The 19,649-nt window shown below is 50.5% G+C and overlaps 9 protein-coding genes across 9 annotated transcripts; 5 read left to right on the top strand and 4 right to left on the bottom strand.

The window, feature by feature from the left end:
• Positions 1 to 31: 31 nt before the first annotated feature.
• STEHIDRAFT_154020 (uncharacterized protein) lies at positions 32 to 1,258 on the top strand (the record flags this gene model as incomplete). Its single annotated transcript, XM_007301120.1, has 1 exon — positions 32 to 1,258. A coding segment is annotated over one exon (1,227 nt), but the record flags the coding sequence as incomplete, so codon positions are not given.
• Positions 1,259 to 1,760: 502 nt separating this feature from the next.
• On the bottom strand, positions 1,761 to 2,295 carry STEHIDRAFT_154019 (uncharacterized protein; the record flags this gene model as incomplete). The annotated part of the gene is made up of 2 exons (XM_007301119.1): positions 1,761 to 2,174; positions 2,224 to 2,295. The coding sequence occupies 2 exons, from the start codon at positions 2,293 to 2,295 to the stop codon at positions 1,761 to 1,763; spliced, it is 486 nt and encodes a 161-aa protein (XP_007301181.1).
• Positions 2,296 to 2,754: 459 nt separating this feature from the next.
• On the top strand, positions 2,755 to 4,024 carry STEHIDRAFT_92983 (uncharacterized protein; the record flags this gene model as incomplete). The annotated part of the gene is made up of 4 exons (XM_007301118.1): positions 2,755 to 3,070; positions 3,144 to 3,299; positions 3,360 to 3,510; positions 3,562 to 4,024. Coding segments are annotated over 4 exons (1,086 nt in total), but the record flags the coding sequence as incomplete, so codon positions are not given.
• A 1,671-nt stretch (positions 4,025 to 5,695) lies between these two features.
• On the bottom strand, positions 5,696 to 7,083 carry STEHIDRAFT_154018 (uncharacterized protein; the record flags this gene model as incomplete). The annotated part of the gene is made up of 5 exons (XM_007301117.1): positions 5,696 to 6,171; positions 6,236 to 6,245; positions 6,315 to 6,716; positions 6,792 to 6,883; positions 6,951 to 7,083. The coding sequence occupies 5 exons, from the start codon at positions 7,081 to 7,083 to the stop codon at positions 5,696 to 5,698; spliced, it is 1,113 nt and encodes a 370-aa protein (XP_007301179.1).
• A 316-nt stretch (positions 7,084 to 7,399) lies between these two features.
• Positions 7,400 to 8,842, top strand: STEHIDRAFT_50891 (uncharacterized protein; the record flags this gene model as incomplete). Its single annotated transcript, XM_007300355.1, has 8 exons — positions 7,400 to 7,489; positions 7,558 to 7,648; positions 7,706 to 8,034; positions 8,096 to 8,119; positions 8,183 to 8,297; positions 8,354 to 8,469; positions 8,532 to 8,639; positions 8,702 to 8,842. 8 exons carry the CDS (start codon positions 7,400 to 7,402, stop codon positions 8,840 to 8,842), a joined length of 1,014 nt encoding a protein of 337 aa, XP_007300417.1.
• On the bottom strand, positions 8,702 to 11,829 carry Shmco2 (multi-copper oxidase). The gene is made up of 17 exons (XM_007301398.1): positions 11,501 to 11,829; positions 11,431 to 11,449; positions 11,325 to 11,374; positions 11,225 to 11,259; positions 11,153 to 11,169; positions 10,979 to 11,105; positions 10,890 to 10,913; positions 10,698 to 10,830; positions 10,490 to 10,638; positions 10,195 to 10,425; positions 9,807 to 10,139; positions 9,675 to 9,745; positions 9,603 to 9,618; positions 9,464 to 9,544; positions 9,324 to 9,400; positions 9,215 to 9,232; positions 8,702 to 9,151 (listed from the first exon to the last, which is right to left on the bottom strand). Exons 1-17 carry the CDS (start codon positions 11,717 to 11,719, stop codon positions 9,021 to 9,023), a joined length of 1,731 nt encoding a protein of 576 aa, XP_007301460.1. The 5' UTR covers positions 11,720 to 11,829; the 3' UTR covers positions 8,702 to 9,020.
• Positions 11,830 to 12,176: 347 nt separating this feature from the next.
• STEHIDRAFT_145314 (uncharacterized protein) lies at positions 12,177 to 14,404 on the top strand. Its single transcript, XM_007301116.1, has 12 exons — positions 12,177 to 12,278; positions 12,342 to 12,363; positions 12,433 to 12,557; positions 12,622 to 12,715; positions 12,766 to 12,811; positions 12,875 to 12,988; positions 13,058 to 13,218; positions 13,271 to 13,311; positions 13,367 to 13,482; positions 13,542 to 13,715; positions 13,778 to 13,887; positions 13,955 to 14,404. Exons 1-12 carry the CDS (start codon positions 12,213 to 12,215, stop codon positions 14,263 to 14,265), a joined length of 1,380 nt encoding a protein of 459 aa, XP_007301178.1. The 5' UTR covers positions 12,177 to 12,212; the 3' UTR covers positions 14,266 to 14,404.
• A 13-nt stretch (positions 14,405 to 14,417) lies between these two features.
• On the bottom strand, positions 14,418 to 17,830 carry STEHIDRAFT_137684 (initiation factor 2; the record flags this gene model as incomplete). The annotated part of the gene is made up of 9 exons (XM_007301115.1): positions 14,418 to 14,633; positions 14,712 to 15,020; positions 15,092 to 15,636; positions 15,697 to 15,911; positions 15,971 to 16,385; positions 16,441 to 16,531; positions 16,588 to 16,647; positions 16,707 to 17,685; positions 17,747 to 17,830. 9 exons carry the CDS (start codon positions 17,828 to 17,830, stop codon positions 14,479 to 14,481), a joined length of 2,853 nt encoding a protein of 950 aa, XP_007301177.1. The 3' UTR covers positions 14,418 to 14,478.
• A 253-nt stretch (positions 17,831 to 18,083) lies between these two features.
• Positions 18,084 to 19,547, top strand: STEHIDRAFT_129029 (Scramblase-domain-containing protein; the record flags this gene model as incomplete). Its single annotated transcript, XM_007301114.1, has 8 exons — positions 18,084 to 18,388; positions 18,447 to 18,505; positions 18,570 to 18,709; positions 18,769 to 18,926; positions 18,990 to 19,170; positions 19,234 to 19,353; positions 19,422 to 19,440; positions 19,501 to 19,547. The coding sequence occupies 8 exons, from the start codon at positions 18,084 to 18,086 to the stop codon at positions 19,545 to 19,547; spliced, it is 1,029 nt and encodes a 342-aa protein (XP_007301176.1).
• Positions 19,548 to 19,649: the final 102 nt, after the last annotated feature.

Here is a 19,649-nt window from a genome sequence, read left to right as displayed (position 1 = left end):
TACCACATCATCTTCATCATCCCTCATCAAGAAGTCAACAAAAGCTCGGTACTCCAGCCAGCTAAGCCCTCTATGGACGAGTCCTGCCGCACAGTCCCCTACTATCAGTTCAAAGGTCGATCCCCACACGAGCAAGCGTGCATACGAGCGTCGCGAGCAACAGTCCTTCCCACTCATTGTCTATCATACGTCACATACCGACCCAAAGATCTGCACCGTCGACGACTGCCAGGCATACCCGAAATGGTCACTCGCCGAGAAGGCGGCCTATCTACTCTCCTTGGGATTCGCAGCATCAGACCCTATCGAGGTGTATCGTCCTCGATATAGGTACTGGGAGCTGATTTCCCTTACTACCGTCCACACCATCGCACCATCTTCTTGTCTAGTCATTCGTCGCAACTCCGAGGTCATGTGCGACAATCTCGATCGCTGGATCTCCGACGTTCAGGGCGCCGCTCGCACAAAGAGCCCATTAATTTGGGACAACGTTGGCGCTGAGCGTGCACGTGTTTCCGCACTTCACAAGCAACGCACGCCTACGACTAGGAAACGGAAAGCAGACGAGATGCTTGGCGATTTGGATGACGAGGATCAAGCAACGTTAAAGCGCATCCGTCGAGATTATACCTTACCGGACATCCCGAAGATACCGTCACCGCACCTTGAGTTGCTTCCCGGCTGCGAACTCCTTCCTTTCATTCTCGCTGATGACTCGCCTGAACTATCTTTATCGCCCTTCACTCGTGAGGAATCCTTCGACCCTGAGCCCTTCAGTCGCTCCATGTTCGATCCAAAGCCGCCTGCTCGACTCGATCCAAAGCCGTTTTCCTCCCCGTCATCTTCGACACCTTCTTTGACACCTTCATCGCCGCTGGTCTCTCCTGATGCTGCTATACGACTCCCGCTTCTCCCGGCTGATGGAGGCGATCCATTGGAAGCATCCTGGCCTGGTGACTGGTATGTCGAGGATGTCATCACCGGGTTAAAAGCCATTGATGATGCGGAAGCGGTGGGCGGTACGGTAGAGAAGCGGTTTGAACGAGTGTTTGGTAGGAAGTTTCAAAGCTCGCAATACTACAAGATTCGTCTCTTCTGGGAATCTAACCGCTGCACGGATGAGCAACGCAAGGCTGGACGCAATGCGAAGGGAGAGACACGAGGTCGATGGTCAGTGTGGTTTAAGGAAGTTGCATCGAGGCGATATTCGAAGACGAAGGCAAAGGCGAGAAGGGTTTCGATAATCGAGCTGGATTGAACGGTATACGCCCATCTATTCTTCCTTTCTTTTGTGTTACGTCCCCCTCTTGATATGTGTAGCTCCTTGATATGTCATGTCGTCCTACGCATGTATACGGCTCTCTATTTTTAATCTATTCGTAGTTCGCCAATTATGTCAATGGTGTGGCACCAGCGACGCGTCACTTCGTCGCAAGCGCTCACAACGCGTCTGCTCGCAACGTTCGTGAGCACAACCACCATCTATGTTTGTCTCAATTCCCACTGATACACCTGGCAAGCTTTCTCAAAGGCAGTCGGTGTTGAGGTGAGGTAGCATCAAGAACTTCGTACAAGAACGACCAAAAGGGTGTTTTCCCACGGGAGCAGCTCACGCGTGAGCTGCATCACCAAGAACTTTGTACACATCCAGAACTTCGCACAAAAACGGCCAAAAGGGTGTGGAGATAGCAGTGTGGAGGCGTATAGAATAGTAGGGATGGTAGTGGTATGGTGAGAAAGAGAGGAGTATACCAGGGCAACTAGGTAAAGTAAAATATCCGTCCTTCTGCTTCGAGTTTGTGTACAAGGGCGGCATTCCGTCGCAGAATCACTTCATCGAGGAAGTAATTATACTTCGTCGATCGCATCTCACGAACAATGGAATTGTATCCACCAAACCAAGAGTTTGTCTGCTCCGCTATCGAAGAGTTAAAGAACCAGCTGTCTCCATCTACGAGCTCTGGGTAGTCAGCTGGATTACAGTAGCGTTGGCAGTCGACATCTGTTTCCTTGTGTTTGCACTTGAAGTGGAATGTGTCGACAGTCAGGCCGATGTCCTGCCACCAAGGATCGTCTTTTACCTTCTCCAGACGCCGAGCAATGCAGGCAGAGTCGTATATGACGTGGTTGATTTTGCGTGCGCGCGGACGGGTGTAAACGTGCTTGATCATGTCCTGTGCATAGAATTAGTACAGGCATCAATGCATGGATGTTGAGACCCACGGTAACGCTGCCAACACCCTCTGCACTGTTCAATGTTGCTCGTGCAACAATAACTCCACATGGGCGCGACATGATCTGCTCGTTGTGCGTCCTTTGCCGAGTAAACTGCGCTTTGATCTTCTTGTTCCCCGTCTCAGACTTGCCTTCACATCGAACTGACTCCTCATCTGCTTGATCTAAGTTGAGTAACTAACCTTGAGCCCAAGTGGGCCACTGTGGCACAAAGTTATCCATGTATCCGGGTCTGCCCGGGGCGCTGGCAATCCCTGAGTATCGAGGAAGGTCAGCTTTCCGACTCTCCACTCTCCACTCCTCTCCACTCTCCACGCAGACTCACCTGGGCGGTCTAGGCTGTTGAGTCAGATCTGAGCCGTCAGTGAGACTGCCACGGAAGCCGGTCTCGGACGCGGACCGTTCACATGGCGCCTTCGATCGTCCGAGTCTCACCTTTCCTACTTAGCCACTTCTCCGTACCTACTACCCGTACCGTGCACGCTCGTTTATTTCTCCTTGTGACTACCCAGCGATACCATGTTACTCCATACTTTATTATTGGCCGCGCAACCTCATGACGAACTGCGACCTATTTCTCTTGCACAAGTCATCTCATTCCTCTCAGTCTGTACGCGTCTCAGACGGCACATTGACATCTTGCAACCTGCCGGCGACTCTTTCAACACGATACCCGATGTTCTTCCCCCATCTATTGTTGATTTTCTTGTCAATTATCTCGGTTCAACTCAGGCTGCAGTGAACCGATTGTGGGATATCTTACGAGATGTGGCATGGGCAGAGCCCACACCGGAAGAGCGCAAGAAGGAGGAATCCCAACTATTCGAATATCATGGTCATTCTACGGGCCTCAGTATGTGCATTATGTTGCATTGAATTAAATTACACAGTACTCAGATGCCTTACAGCCAAACACTCATTTTATCCCCCCAACCGGTGCTGCACTACTCAGGGATGCCTTCAAAAAGATGCACCGTGCAAAAAGCTTGAGTCGCGACGTGTAGTGTTATACACGCTGTCCGAGGGTGCACTACCTGCTTGGGACTTCCATTATTACTGTCGAGGTAGCAATCTTATCTTATTTGAATTGCTATTATGTTTCTGATGCTCGTATAAACTTGAAGGCTGTAGTACAAACTACCACAATAACTATCTCGTTCGTAATGGACAACGGCTCTACTATGAAGGCGTCCCTGATCATCTTCAAGTCGGCGAACATCAGTATGTTGAGCGCACACTTGCAAACGCTTGGATTGACCTGACAGTAGTTTCATGGTAATATTCCTTCACGCTGGTGACTTTGAATATCTATTGATGCTCCAATAGGACATCGGCCACTAACTGTGCACGAATGCACGAGATGTCCCATTCACGACGTGCTCATTCCAAAGTCGAAGTCGTTGTCGTTGACGGTCTTACCATGGGCCATCCCCGTTGCGCCGAACCCACTTGCTTCAATGCGCTGCCTCGGAACCGAAACAAGAAGCGATACTGTGAAGCTCACGATGACTACCACAACATCTGTGCCGTCGTCGGATGTACATCTCGCATCACAGCAGGATCAATGACGTGCTCCGATCCTCAACATTCCGCAATGGAGGCACTTCACATCGAACGCGGAAAGTCAATATTTCGACTGCGTCAGTTGAGTGCTCGGGCGAAAGGAGTGAGCCGACATGGTGAAGACGAAGATGAGACAGAGGCGCTGCTGGACATGGATGAGAACGAGTGGTTCGAGGTGCTGGACACAGGGGAGGTTCGGATTTACCAGGGGCCGGAGAGTTCTACTGGTCTGATGGGTAACCGAACGACTCTGATGTTTACCCTGACATAAGAGCAAACTACATTACTCCTCAAATGCTTCGGGCGCTATTTTTTTTGCCTACACCAAGTATCACGAACACTGAGGGTGTTGAGTGCTCGGCTGGCCACCCCCACCGTGATGCTCAATCAACTCAATCTGTAAGAAAACTGTCAATACTGTACGATTATCCTTCTATACGTCCGGCCCCAACGCACGAAGATATATGGTTCGATGGGCGCTGACAAAAACCGAGCACAACTTGAAAATACAACAGGATGAACGTTCTCTTTCGAAAGATGAGGCACCGAAGACGCTTACTCTTGCGAAGGCACGCAGCGTGCTCCCGATCGAGGGGTTATGAACTTTAGGCCCGAGGACCAACATCGAGCCCAGAGACAGAAGATGAAATATGCACAGGAGATACGCACAGATTCCACATTTCGGACCGTATTTAAAGCTTAGTGCTTTGAAGATGTCGATGAGATCCAAATGAGATGTTCTGAGATGCACTAATAGCTCGACTCCAATCTACCGGTAAAAAGTGGTCTCGCCAGCACTCCGGCAGGCCGCCGAGGGTACGACAGATCGATTATTCACAAGCTTCCGCGGCCTATCAAAGTTTAGGCGTTCTCGCCGGTCGTTGCTTGGAGCACCATGCAAAGCATGATCATGATACATGATGTTGCAAAGAACATGGCCATCCGAACTTGAAGAAGTACATCGCATCCGCGCAGAGAACCCTGGAAAGTAGGGTGTATCGATGAGAACTTCGTGCTAGAGACGCGAAGGAAACTGCGAGCCTATTCTACGCGTATTCCGTTGTTCAACGCAGCAGCAAGCCTGTAGAGAGCAAAATTCACCGTCAGGATAAGGCACTCAGTCACATGCAGTTATTCAAAGCGTATGAGCCGTCTACGATGTTCGTCTATTTCAAGAATAGGCAGATTTGATTAGGATTTAGAAGTGCAGGACCTTGACCGTTTCGGGCAAAATTAAATGACTCTGGCAGATTGTACCCGACAATCGAAAGCAGAAAGGAAGAATCCACGTCGTACTTTTCCAACGCTAGCTCGGCCGACTGGGGCGGCTATCAGGTGGCACATCTGACAGAATCCGAGACTTCTCTGAGGGCAGGGTGGAAGAGGCCAGTCCCTGGAAGGGCGAGAAGCTAACGGCGCAAGTCAACGTCATTCTAGGTCATCTTTCATGCATTTCACCAAAAGGTCATAATCATGAAGAAGAAAGGTAATAGGAACGTGAGCAGGTCGCGCCCCAAATCTGGCGGATTGAAATCGAGCTTCAAACTCAGTCCTAGTGTAGAATCATCAGAAGGTTCAAGAAGCTTAGTACTTGTGCGGAGTTTTAAATCAAACATCTGAAAGAGCAATGGTCTGAGTGGATTGTCAGGTAGCTGAACAGGAGAGTGCAACGTACCAATCCGTGTCCAAACGCCGCACAACGGGCTGTATTGATGATACACCAATACATGGAACAGAAACACGCCCAACTTATAGAGACAAGAAAATACTTCAGTCAGTTTCACACCGAGAGCCTTCACGTTTGCATCTGTGATAGCGGGCATATGGCACGCGCATTACACAAATCAGTATACGAGAGCTGTAAGGTAGACGATCAACCTATAGAACTGCCTCAAGGCTAGGCAATACCAGGACCAAATGCTTCCCATACCAAGAAACCTATGCCCCAAGGCCCCGCACGGCCTACTATGCGAAGAGTATTGTACAACATGCGCCGTCGAGGAGGTGCTGTTTCCGTGCTGGGGGACGATGCATCGCGAAAGAAGGATAGAACCCCGTCATCGCGCGCCTTTTCAATGACGGCTGTGAGAGCGAAGTGCTTGGGTTCATGGTTAGCTCTGGTGCGGACGCGATCCAGATAGACGACTCTGCGGGCGGTATCCCATGGGCGGCTGAGCACTTCGTATGCCAAGCCAGCTACTACACCTCCTGAGACGAGAGTGAGGCCGTGGACTACGCGGGGGAAGTGTCGGCGAAAGCGGCGCTCATCGTCGGTATCAAGCCCGAGATATCGATAGGCGGACTGTGACAAAAGCCTCATATTCCCGGCAAACCGACGGGTGGCCTCAAAGATCGCAAAAAAGACCGCAAATCCTAAGTAGGTCAATACACAATCGTAAGTAGACGGTTCGATGGAAGATATTGTGGTAGAGCCCACCAGACACATCCTGATTGATGCATGACAGGTTTATAGTCAGACCAATACACCGCATCAAACATTATCGACAGTCACGCACTTTCGCAATGCCCCAGCCCCAACCCTCCCATCCACGTCCTGCCATATCCCGGACTTCTTGTGACCATGCTCTGAATTGGCGAAGCTCCTCTTTCTTATCCCGCTTCGTTACAGGAGAACTAGTAGCCAAGGGGCCTCGGAAGACCTCTCGCCAGGCATGAGACCATCCACCTCCGGTCATTGTTCCACGTTCGATGGCATGTCGTACGTTCTCAACGGGAGCGGCGACAAGAGCTTGACATCCTCCGGCTACAGCTCCAGAGCTTGCTGCTAACATGACGGGGCTGGTCCCAAGATAAGGTTCAAGGGCGGTAGAGGCCTCGGCGTACGATGCCCAAAGGACAGTCCCGAGAGCAGCATTGACTATGAGGGGAGGAAAGAAATGTTTAGGTATGACCATGATCTGCAAAAGACAGGTTCAAGTGTCGTATGTATAGATGAGTACCCATACTATTGAAGCAAAGAGTAGAATACGTACGCCTTGACTCTTCACGAGCTGTGAGACGAATGTCGGGGAGAGGGAGGTGCCCTCAAGAGTAGCAATTCCCTTCAAAGAATGCCATCCACTAACTCAAATAACGCAAGCCACTGTCAATCATCCTAGAGACATAATCAAAAAAAAACTAATGCAACATACTCTTGCTGGGGCGAAACAAACGAACAGGGCGAGAAAAGTAGAGTGCAGCGCTACGCGTGAAAGTGCGAGCCAATGCCGCATAGAGATTATTGCCCTGAGCATCTTTTCCTCCATCCTCCGAGGCTTCCGACATTCGAATCCGACAGGCAGCGGATCGCAAGGAACTGAGCCGTGTGCAATAACCAGAGGTTAGGGGAAAGAACACAAGCCCGAGAAACGAAGGCGGTCCAAGCTGCTTTGCCTTGGTGGCAGTAGGAAAGACATTAATCAGGGTGTCTTCGAATTCACACTCGCTATCCTGTAAGGATGACGCGTCGGCAACGGCCGGCTGTTGAACTGCACCGTCCATCTCGAACTCTCTCGAATTCTGCAACTTTTCGTATTTCTTGCTTGTACCTACATAAACCCGACTCCCATCTATCACTTCACTTCATCAGCTCGACACGAATATGGCACGGTGCTCGCATAAAGGCTGCCAACAGGAATTCGATCCCGAAAACAACCCCGATGGAAGCTGCATCTATCATCCTGGTGGCCCGGTGCGTCAATATTGTCCTCGTTAACGCCCTTCAAGTACTCAAGCGCGTCATCTTTCGTATGATTTTAGGTTTTTCACGAAGGACTGAAGTCCTGGTCTTGTTGTAACACGGTTAATAAACCGGTGCTTGAGTTTGACGAGTTCATGAAGATCACTGTACGTCTTCCATGGGATAGCCTTGCGGCGTCATCCTGATTGTACCAGGGCTGCACTCGAGGATCTCACAGTGCCGAACCAGTGAAAGAAGAAGCTCCAAAGGTTCCTTCGAGTACGACCTCGGACGCGAAGCTGACCGAATCGAGCAACGGCAAAGAGACGTATTCCAATACTTCTGCGGTGCCACCCACCGCATCCGCGCCAGCCCCTGCGATCGCTACTGCCACTGCCCCTCCGGCTCCTATTCCCGAAGTCGAGGACGACTTGGATGCACCGGTTCCACCTGGTACAAAATGCAAGCATAACGGCTGTGACATCGAGTACGTGAGTGATGAAGAGAACCGGAAGGGCGATGGAGAGGGTGCCATCTGCACGTATCACCCACAAAGTGTACGTCTTCCCTCGCATGACTTGATCTCATTGAGAGTTCGTTTTGCTCACGTCATGATAGCCAATATTCCATGAAGGAAGCAAGGTAGACGATCCATGAATGATCAGTGTTCCTCTGTGATTCATTACTCGAACGTTTACATCACAGGGATACCTCTGCTGCAAGCGGCGAGTGCTGGAGTTTGACGAGTTCTTGAAGATTGAGGGATGTAAAAAGGGTCGCCACGTTTTCGTCCCAAAGAAATCTGACGAAGACGAGGTACGTCTTCTTTGTGTGATTTTTCTCTATGTACTGACCTGATCTGCCCACAGAATGAAGAAGAGCTCGTCAACTGCCGGATAGATCATTACCAGACCCCGAGCGCCGTTCACGTTTCCGTATTCGCCAAGCAAGCAGACTCGAGTCGTAGTGTTGTTAGATTTGAGCAAGATCAGGTATGGCACACCTTCATGCTTGTTCGAGCAAATTGTGTAAATTTTCCATTTTGTCGTTCTAGATTCACCTTGATTTGTTCCTTCCCGGCTCAAAACGCTTCACTCGTTCGTTGGTGCTCTTCGGGCCCATTTCCGTAGAAGCATCTAGCTTCAAATTCTATGGAACAAAGGTAGGTTTCTCAAAAAACCGTGGGTGTCTACTCAGATCGATGTTGCATTAATGGCTTTCTAGGTCGAATGCACACTCAAAAAGATGGACGGCCGAAGTTGGACCCTTCTTGAGAAGACAGACCAGGATCTCGGTAACATCGCACTCACATTCGGTGTAGGCGGGAGGACTGGAACCATCGGAGCGAAGGAGATCGTACGGTGACCGTGAGATGGGAACGAGTCAAGACGAAGCCTCAATGCTGTATTTTTTCTTGTAGAGTGCTCGGGGTTGGGTTGATCTTTTGATGTAAAACACACGTACGCAGACCGCAAAAATCTTGGACATGAAAACTACAAATTTTGCAGACGTATCATGATACAGATGTGTTTAATACAAGCGATCATCCAACTGTAGTAATCCCGTTGGTCAACGCCGCCGTGCACTGTTGTACAATATCGTCCGGGAATGTGGAGGACTTAAGTTTTGAAGGCTGGACCGCCACCTGGAACAGACCGCCGGCAGCCATATGCCCTGACCAGGAGAAAAGTTTAGATGAGTCGTTCGGACACCGATTTGAAAAAGAGTGTCACGCACATGCAACATGACAATGAACTGAACGGTGATTGGTAGATGCAAGGGCGGATCGGGCGATATGTCAACACCGCATCCAGCATCGGAAGTAGAAACAAAGGCGGATACGCACATGCCCAATAACCAGGGTTATCTGTTATGATGCGGACGACAATCCAGGAGAAAGCAGGGACGAGGAACGTGTCTCTTCTGCAGAACGTTGGCCGTCGTCTGTTCAGTCCGCAAGCTTGTGTCTAGTGAGGATCGACGCACCTCATTGGGTTCGTGCTGTTGAGCGGTGTCCCTATATATCGTCCGACTCCAGAGCCCATTATCCACGGCTTGTAGCCATGGCTATAGGTGGATTGTGCTGAATTATGCAGTGGGAATAGTAAGAGTGCTGCAGACTTACAGATGGAAGGGATGGTCTGATGGTCAATTAGAATCAATGTGGCGTCAAATGTAGAAGAGAAGTCGTGTTCACCTCCGTCATCTAGATTGTTGATCACAAAATCCACTACTTGGATGTCTTCAAACGTCGTTATGAGCTGGTCTCTGAGATGAAATGCCCATGATCATGATGAAGTATCCGAAGTACAGAACAGCGAAGACTCACCCATCAAACGATTGCACACCTGTTGACGCATTCACCGCCGTCGCGCTGATGAGCGTCGCTTGGCCAGACCCTAACGGTTCCCAGCTCGTCAAATTGATGAACGACCGCCAGTTCTGATTCCACGTTCTCTGTATCGAGAACGTCCACGGTATGCTAATACTAGCAGTTGACGGTGCGTCGATGGCGTCTGCGGGGACGAGCCTAGAGGTATCGAGGTCGGAGGCGCTGGTCCCCGTGCCAGGATTAGATGATGCCAAAGATGAATTGGGCATCATGCCATTCGGTACACCGTCATAGCGGACGACGCCCAGAATCGTTCCATGCAACGCATGGCTGACGTACATATAAGTATGAGCCTCTGCGTGGATACACCAAACATAGCGCTTACTTGGTATAGGCAAACATGCTCTCGTCCAAGACAGCTCGCATCCAGTAGGCATCGGCTGTTTGGTTTGTACGGAGAAGGACGGAATATCTCTGGGCAACCTGGAGGCTAACTGAAGAGACTTTCAGCGGCTCCACGGGTGTACCGTCTGCCTCAATGACGGTGAGGACATGCGAGTCTACCGAGAAGCGGATAGGAGCAAAAGATCCAGAGTTAATCAGACGGAGTCGATACCTGAACGGTAATGAAGTATATGAGTTTGGGCTCGATGAGAATAGCTATGATGAAGGATACGTACGTCTTGTTCGCTGCTAGAGTGAAGTTAAAGTACGATCCATGACCGTCACAAGGCTGATCAGCGTATGCTGCACAATCTGTGAATTGCCCAATTCCGTTGATGGTACCGGCGTCGGGAACAGGTTCTGACGCAACCTCAATGTCATTGTTCTGGCCAGAGTAGAACAAACATTAAAGACAAATATAGGGGAAACTTCCAAATCACGTACTGAGAGGTACCCAGAAAGAAGAGTCGGGGACCAGGTGTTGTAGATATCCGAGAGCTGCACAATGAGATCTTGATCGGATGACGGCACAGTTTCATTGGGGGAATATACCACGATGGGACCAACTAAGCCATCGCTACAATGACAGTCTAGGTATCTGGATAACTCGAAAGATAAGGTGTTGCCGGGACGTACCTGTACATGGTACTGCAGTGGGCGCTATTCGGAAGCACATAAGTCAAACTTGTTGTTGATCAAGTTTCACGTTAAACACCGGCACGTACTGGTACCAGGTCGTCCCAACCCAGTCTTCAAGAGTGAAATTATAGGTCATAGTCTCGCCCGGTGGAATGCCACATTGCGAGATAGCATTGGTCCCGTCCATCCACGACGTTCCGTTTTGGTATAAACCTGCTGATAGATCAGAGATAGTTCTAGGCGAAGGCTGTGATATCTACCGTGCCAGTGAATAGTTCTACGAATGAAAGGTCAGACAGGGCGAAAACAGCATCCAATTATTTCAGTCTCACGTAGACTCGTTAGACATATCGTTATTGACGCGGACCTAGAGCAGAACAGAGAGTGTTTTTATTGCTCCTGTACATCAATCAGTAGAAATGCAGTGCATACGATGATTCGATCTCCGCTGTTGGCTTCAATAACAGGTCCAGGAGACATTCCTATTCAACAATTGTATTAGGCGCCACGACCCACAATCGCTACATGGGTAACGCACCGTTTATTACAACCATAGGCTGATTTCCTCTTCAGCATAGTTTAAACCCTTTAGAAGAAAGAGCGTATACCTTGACTATACCGACCGGAGCTGCATTAACTAGGGACACGGTCCAATTGTAATATCGAGTAGTGGGTATTGAGGATACAGAGAACGATGGGTCGAGTGTAAACTGCGAGCTGTTTACGAGCTGATCCAGCGAAACGACAGAATTTTGTGCATCATTCTCCAATGAAGATCCGATGTCGTGTCTCAATCCTAGATCCAGTCCGAATTCCAGAGCAAGCATCAGAACGACAGCAGAAGCCAGAATGAGCCCGGCAAGACATGCACACGAGTTGCGATCTCTTCTTCGAACATGAAGAGGCAAGTAATGGATGTCAAGACCGGACCCATTCTTCGACATGGTGGACAAAGACCAAAGCAAGACTGTTGAACGACGGGCCCGCCGGCGTTATACGCCCAGCCGTTTCTGGCGAATCGCACGAGCGGGGTTAGTGTTCTGATGGACAAGACCATAGTTGGACCAGAGCATGTGCTACTACCAGTGCAGGGGCAGGAACAATGCACGAACGTGCGTCGACGACGACAGCTGCACTGGCACGGGGATGTCGAGGAGAGCGTCAATCGTGGCCCAGGAGCATCTAATAGCATGAAGGATATAGAAATATTCGTCTTATCCGAGCGCTTGTCCGTATATATACGCGAAGGAGTCGTTTTAAGCCCGCCAGGGCCTTCATAGTTGTGCGCTCACCTCTCCCTCGAGCAGGTCCAACTTCAAGATGTTCAAATCCTCTGCGTTCCTCGTGGCCTTGTTTGTTGGATCGGCATATGCCGTTACTGCCCCGGTTAGCTCCATTGTGTGGCACAACCTCACCGCAAACCTTGCTCATTATCTTTTTACCTCCTAGACCTTCGTTGCTCCTGCCGCTGGTCTGCCTTCGCTTTTACATCGTGTGACTGAAATCTCAACTCATTTCTACGGGAATAATGCTACGACAGGACCTCTTGTGCAGTCGACCAACTATACGGGATTATCTAACAACACCTTGACCAATTCCTCCTGGGTCGCAGGCAAATCATTTGACAGGTTTATTCAGATATGGCTTGAGAACACGGACTTCAATGTGCGTCTGATTAAGCCATCATTGGATAACTCAGTCTCACCTCAGTCGACATCGTACACCATAGGTTGCGGCCTCTAGCCCTGTCTTCCAGGAGCTCTCGAAGGAGGCTATTCTCCTCTCGGAGCTGTTCTCTGTCACCCATCCTTCGGAGCCAAACTGTAAGCCACGAGATAGTTTTGTTATTTTTCCCACTCAATACATTTCACAGATATTGCCTCTCTTGGCGGAGATTTCTTCGGACTGGGAGATGACGAGTAAGCCAACATCATAGTCACTTCTTCCTCTTCCTTCATAAAGCTGATGGGGGTCCCCTTCAGCTACTACCACATACCCTCAAATATCAGCTCCATCATTGATATTCTCGAGGATGGGGGTATCTCCTGGGCAACGTACAGCGAAAATCAGCCTACCGATGGTTATGGCGGGTTCAAGTAAGTCTACTTCGCTGCATAATAATAGATATAAATGTGAACTGATACTGACGGGACCTCATATCATAGTTTCTCGTCCGTGAACTACGGTAATTCCTCGGCAGCCGATTATGCCTACTATGTTCGCAAACATACGCCGTCAACCATTTTCGACTCAGTCGCGGCCAACACTAGTCGCACCAACAAAATACGTAACTTCAACGACTTCGCCAACGACGTTGTGAACGGATGTATGTGGCTTGTTCATCCTTCATCCTTCATCAAAAAATGATGGTATTATAGCCCTTCCTCAGTGGATATTCGTCACTCCCAACATGGTGAACGTGCGTTATTCCGTGTAGTTCTTATCAGGCCTTATAGCTTACCGTTTGTACACAGGATGCTCATGATACGACCATCGACTACGCTAGCAGTTGGTTATCGTATTGGTTGATCCCTTTGCTCAACGACACCAGATTCAATGATAACAAGACCTTAATCCTGTTGACCTTTGAGTACGTATTTCACTCTCCTTGGCTTTCCGAGTTTCTTACACCTACCTTCTATCAACCAGTGAAAACGAGACATATGGCGTTGAAAACCGCGTCTACTCTCTGCTGCTCGGCGGCGCCGTCCCTTCGTCCCTCAAGGGCACAACGGACAGCACATTCTACTCCCATTATTCCTCTCTGAGTACCGTGGAGGCAAACTGGGACCTGCCTGCTTTGGGCCGTGGTGATGTTAACACGTTAGTCATTATCTCATGCCTCGCCCCACAAAAAGCTGACTACATGAACGTCGCAACCTCAGGACTATGAATAACGTCTACGAGTTTGTCGCCAGCACAACCGGCTGGACGAACACGAACGTTACTGACAAGCCTTTGCTCAACTTGACTGGCATCTTTGCTGGCCCTCTCAGTACGTCCCCACACACCCTACATCCCGACCCTAATTTATCTCATTGATCGTCTCCCCTCGCATCCAGATGTCGAAATGTACCTTCCATTCACCGCTCCCAACCTGACCGCCAAGGGAGCCGGCAACGGCAAGATCTTCACTTCCCCATTCCTCAACACCTCCATCACCGCCTCCAACGTCGGAAACTCCGTCAATCTGACCGCTTCGGGCGTGACGAACCCGTGGGTCATAAGCACCAATGCGGTTACTTCAAACACTACCTCGAGCTCCAGCTCGTCGACGTCTTCGAGCGCCACAGAGGCTGTCGTGCTCAAGACCTCTGTGCTCGGTTTGTTTACCGTTGCTGCTGGTGTTTTTGCTGGTGTTGTTTTGGTGTAGGCGGTATTGGGCTTCAGTGGTGCACTCTTAAGAATTGATTTTCATCGTCGATGACCCTACCGTTGGACACGTATTCGCTGAGTTGGAATACAATACGACGCGCTTCCTTCTCCGCTGTAGCAATTTCCCTGCATCCAAGGCCTCTGATTATGCGCAAAAGGGGGTGACGATCTAGCATTTAAGCAAGAACACAAAGCAGCCAATATAAGTACTCTAATAAAGCGTCTTCGGCTTCTCTATGTTGTCATAACACTGTATAAGATCCTCCGGACGCAAGTCATCGAAGTTCTCGAGAGCCATACCACACTCGAGACCTTTCGAGGCAGTGGTGATATCGTTCTTGAGATGCCTGAACGTCTCGAGCCGTCCTGTATTCATTGTCAGACAATGCACCATGATATAAAACATAGAGCATAGCTTATCGAGGTGAAGAGTAGGACACGTACCACTGTGCACAACTTCGCCATTACGGATGACCTGAACGCCCTTGCTCTTCTCAAGTACGCCATTGCTAATACGGCCACCAGCTACCTTCTTGATCCGTTTCCCGCTGAGATGGATGTCGAAGATTTGGGCAACCTTGGCTTCTCCGGTGACTTTCCTCTCGTATACGGAGGGGAGAAGATCGCAGACGCGTTTCTTAACTTCGTCCATGACCTGGTAGATGATCGGGGAAGAGTAAATTGACACGCTATTCTGTCCCGCGGAGGCCTGTACTGGGCGAGGCACAGGGACAGAGAAGGCTACAATCATGGCTGTTGTGGTAATATGAATCAGTCAATACACTCGTAAACCAAAACAGCGGGGGTGCACAACACCAACTGACCTTGACACGCCTTGGCTCTAAGAACGTCCGATTCCGAGACCTCGCCAACTCCAGTAGCGACAATCTTGACACAAGCTATCTTGTTTCCAATCCCCTGCACAGCGCCCTCGACAGCCTCCACACTCCCGCTCACATCGCCCTTGATAATCAACCGAAGCTCCTTCGGGCCATCGGGCTTAGCATCCTCCGCAGAGATATCCTCTCCAGTCGCTCCAGCCTCAGCCTCCAACTCCCGTCGCTCACGTTCCTCGCGACGTTGGTCATTGATAGCTTCGAGGTCCACCATTGTGGCGTCCTCTTCGGCTTTGCGCTCGCGATTGGCCACGGCCTTCTTAATGTCTGATTCTGAGCCCTGGAGGACCTCGTCGCCGGCGCTCGGAACATCTTTCCAGCCCGAGACGGTGACTGCCATGCCGGGAAGAGCTGCCTTAACAGGCTTTCCCGCGGAGTCGGTCATCACACGAACACGAGCGAAGGTGGTACCACAGATGATGTGAGCGGCAGGCTTGAGAGTGCCACGAGAAACAAGAACGGTAGCCACCGGTCTACGTGTGATAGCCATGTCAGCATAAAGATGCCAGGTGAGATTGCGCAGATAAACGTACCCAAGACCTTTCTGAACTTTGGATTCCAGCACCCACCCATGCGCGTTCAGATCATGCTCAGCTCGCAGGTCTTGCATCTCAGCCACCGCGGAAATTGTCTCCACTAATTGATCCAGACCTTGCCCTGTGAGACCGGAGACTTCGACTGACGGTACCTCACCACCAATGGATTCAAGGTGAATGCCTTCTACCAAGAGAGCGTTGACCACCTTTTCCTGCAGAACATCGTCAATACCTTCATATGCACACGAACCACACAAAAGACGAAGCTTACGATGTCTGCGCCCGGTTTGTCGACCTTGTTGATCGCGACAACAAGCTGCACCTTATCCGCATCCTTCTTGGCCAACTCGATGACTTCCTTGGTCTGTGGCATAACACCATCATCCGCAGCGACGACCAGTACGACAATGTCAGTCACACTCGCGCCACGGGCACGCATTGCAGAAAAAGCGGCATGCCCTGGCGTGTCCAAGAACGTGATTGTCCGCTTTCCGTCGCCGCCGGCTGTACTAGGTACTGGAACGGAGAATGCACCGATATGCTGTGTGATACCACCAGCTTCGCCAGATGCTACGGAAGCCGAACGAAGGGTGTCCAAGAGTGTCGTCTTGCCGTGATCAACGTGGCCCATGATGGTGACGATTGGTGGTCTGGCAGGTAAGGTGGAAGGTTCCGCATGAGGTGGGCTATGTGCGAACGAATGTGTGAGTTCGATTCGGGTAGACCGTCAAAGACACTCACGCAGGATAAATATCGAAGGCTGCAGCATCATTGATAACCGGATTTCTGTTGAACTCCTCGGCAAGAAGAGCAGCATAATCGGAAGTAAGGACTATGTCAGATTATTAGTATTGCATCAGGAGACGAGTCGGGGTGATCGTTTCTTACTGTGCTCTGCCGCCGCATCTTCGCCCATGCCAGCTTCTCGCATCTTCCACTGTAGACGATCTGAAACATTCTATTTAGCCACATGTTGCAGAGCAATAGACACAGTGGATATCACTCACTTAACGGTACTTTGAGAAGCTTTGCAAAGTTGCCCACTGACACCATTGAAGGTATGAACAAATCCCTCTTGACCTGCTTCGGCTTAAACGCCTTCTTCGGCCGCGCCACCTTCGGAGGATGTGTTCCCTGTGCTTCGTGTGACAGTCTGCGATGCGCAGGTATAACAACATCCTCGCCAACATGTCTAGCCAAAGAACCACGCTCCTTGAAAAGCATCTTCACCCGCCTCCGGCGATGCTCCTCCGGAGTGAGATCAACAGAGTCGGCGGCAACCACATCATCCTCATCAACCACTGAGGGGTTTCGGCCATTCGACTTCACATCCTCCGCTGCTCGACTAGGTCTCCTCTCATCACGCTCAGCTGGTCTTCTCGAAGTGGAAGGTTGAGAGTAGCGTGAGTCCTGGTCGCGCCAAACGTTATTGCGTGAATCTCCGTCTCGCGAGAGGGGTCTGTCTCTGCGGTCGCGATTGAATTCACCATTGCGGAATTGATCTCTTCGCTGAACGGATGACACCAGATGAGGAGCCTTGTCACGGTCGAGCTGCGTAGCCGTAGATGAAGACGTCGTGGAAGCCCTTCCAGGCCTATTCGGAAATGCCCACTTGGGTAAGGTAGACGTTGAAGGCGCATTAGATGACAAAGGTCCAGTCTGACTGGGTCCAGAGGGAAGCGACCATTTGCTGAGGCCAGGTGAGGGGGAAGACGAGCTTTCGATTATAGATGACAAGGCCTCTTTGAATGGGGAAGGATTTGGCGCAGAAACCGGGCGAGTCGACGAAGAAGCGAGCGTCTGTGATGAGTTCTGGGAGCTGTTTGCCCATGAAACTCCTGAGGGACTGGAGTCTTGCCCGCTACGAATGTTTTGTTGTGACTGTGCATTGCTAGAACGTGGAGGTGGTGGAGGCGGACGAGCCCATTTCGACGATGTCGATGTGGATGGGGTAGGAGAAGCTTGGGGTGCGCCCCATTTACCCGGCTAAGCAAATGACGAAAGTCAGCACATAACAACTATATGAGCCCAGAGAATATGGACGCACTGCGGGTTTTGTGGCCGTAGCAGCGCCCCGCACTTGAGCATTCCTCCGGAGGGCAGAAAGAGTGCGTTTTGACCGTCTATGCATCGGACAGTGCTCAACAAGGTAAGTGGCAAGTAGAGAAGGGTATAAGCACTATAGGCAGGAAATAGAGTACTTTGTCTAGTTGGTCATCGCAAGAGAGCTGCTTGAGGAGGGAACGCAAAGTCGGGGACACTTTCATGGAGAGTGGCCGACAGGGCGGCGCCGGTTCTCTCCGCCACAACTCCGCCACACTCGACGCGTCAAACATACATGCACTTTCTTTGGCCAATTGACCTCAGCAACACCGACATGCGAAATGCTTCGCTCATCACTGTCGCGTATAGCATCGCGGCCGTCGCTCTTGCACTGTAGACCGTATGCATTATCAAGGTTTCCTGACCGAAAGCCGGTGGGTACTGGCAGGACCAAATCACCTCCGTCGCCACAACGAACACCTCAGGCCCCCGCCCCACCCGAACACGCCGACCAATATGGCTCGGAAGAACGTCCGTCAGCAGAGGAGTCTCCACTATGGGAGGAAAGTCGAAAGATAATCGGTAGTGATCCAGAGGAAGGGTTGATGCGCCTTCTCTTAGAAAGCAATTCGCTCGTCGTGACTAGGTGAGCGTTTCGTGATTTTGATCACGTCGTAGGAGGGCTACAACGTGTATGTGGACAGACAAATCGAAATGCTGAATATCTTCATCGGTTTTGAGCAGACAAATAAATATTCCATCGGTTGGTGACTTCTACCTGCTCTCTTTAGGATGTGGTGCTAAACCCGGAGGTTTCTCTACACTAGCGAACGAAGAGGGAGAACCCCTGGGTTTCATAGCAGAAGAGCCTCGCGGTTTTCTCGCTCAATTCTCTCGCCAAATATTTAGAACTCATCGTCCTTTCCGCGCGATTATCATGGACAGAGAGGGGACACCCGTTCTCTGGGTATGTTATTCCTATGCTTGTGTCCGGCGTGCCTCGTAATCGACAGTAAATAAACCTAGATCCGAAGGCCTTTCGATTGGATTAACTCCCGGATGTTTGTGTCCTCGCTGAAAGACTTCCATGAGTACGCTGAAGACGGTCAACCTGTCCTTGACACATTTTCCGAAGTACAACAGCGCTGGCATCCCTGGCGGCGACGATACGACCTTTTCCTTCGGTCTGTCCTTGCGAATTTGTCTGCTCTGTTTCCTTATACCTGACAACTATTTACCTCAAACAGAGACAAGCCTCGCAGAATTCTTTCCACAACCGACGAACCCCAGCCCGAACCAGACTTGGACCAGTTTACTCAGTTTGCTAAGATTGACGAAGGGCTTTGGGCCTGGAATTTCGCTCTGCGTGACGAGCAAGGTGATGAGATCGCTAGCGTGAACCGACAGTTCCGTGGATTCGGTCGTGAGGTATATATTGATCTATGTACCTATAGAGGAAGGGGTCATGTTGACTTACTTTACTCTGTTCAGATTTTCACAGACACGGGCCAATACTTCGTCAACTTCACCCCTCAGATGCTCAGGATAGATGAGCAGGGAGCTTTACATCCACCTGTCATCAAACGAGAGCTGGACCTACGAGAGCGTGCGGTAAGTGATCGCGACTTATACGACCTTCTCATCTCAGCATGTCCTGACGACTTCTCTTTCTGCGGTAGCTCGTCTTAGCCATGGCAGGTAAGTGACATATTTCCATGCCGCGGATGACGTGTCCAACTCAACGGTATGCGTATCTAGTGAATGTGGATTTCGACTACTTTTCGAGGCACTCGGAAGGAGGGTGAGTTCCGTCCTTGTGTACCTTCCACCTTATGTCCGCTTCACACTTATCTTTGACCCCAGGCATGGAATGGGTTTCAGAATGTGGGGTCTGGGTGGCTTTGGGG

Source organism: Stereum hirsutum, assembly GCF_000264905.1.
Source record: "Stereum hirsutum FP-91666 SS1 unplaced genomic scaffold STEHIscaffold_3, whole genome shotgun sequence".
In the NCBI taxonomy this organism is placed as follows: Eukaryota; Fungi; Basidiomycota; class Agaricomycetes; order Russulales; family Stereaceae; genus Stereum; species Stereum hirsutum.
The sequence above is the reverse complement of the archived record's forward strand: the minus strand, read 5'-3'. Positions and strand labels throughout refer to the sequence as shown.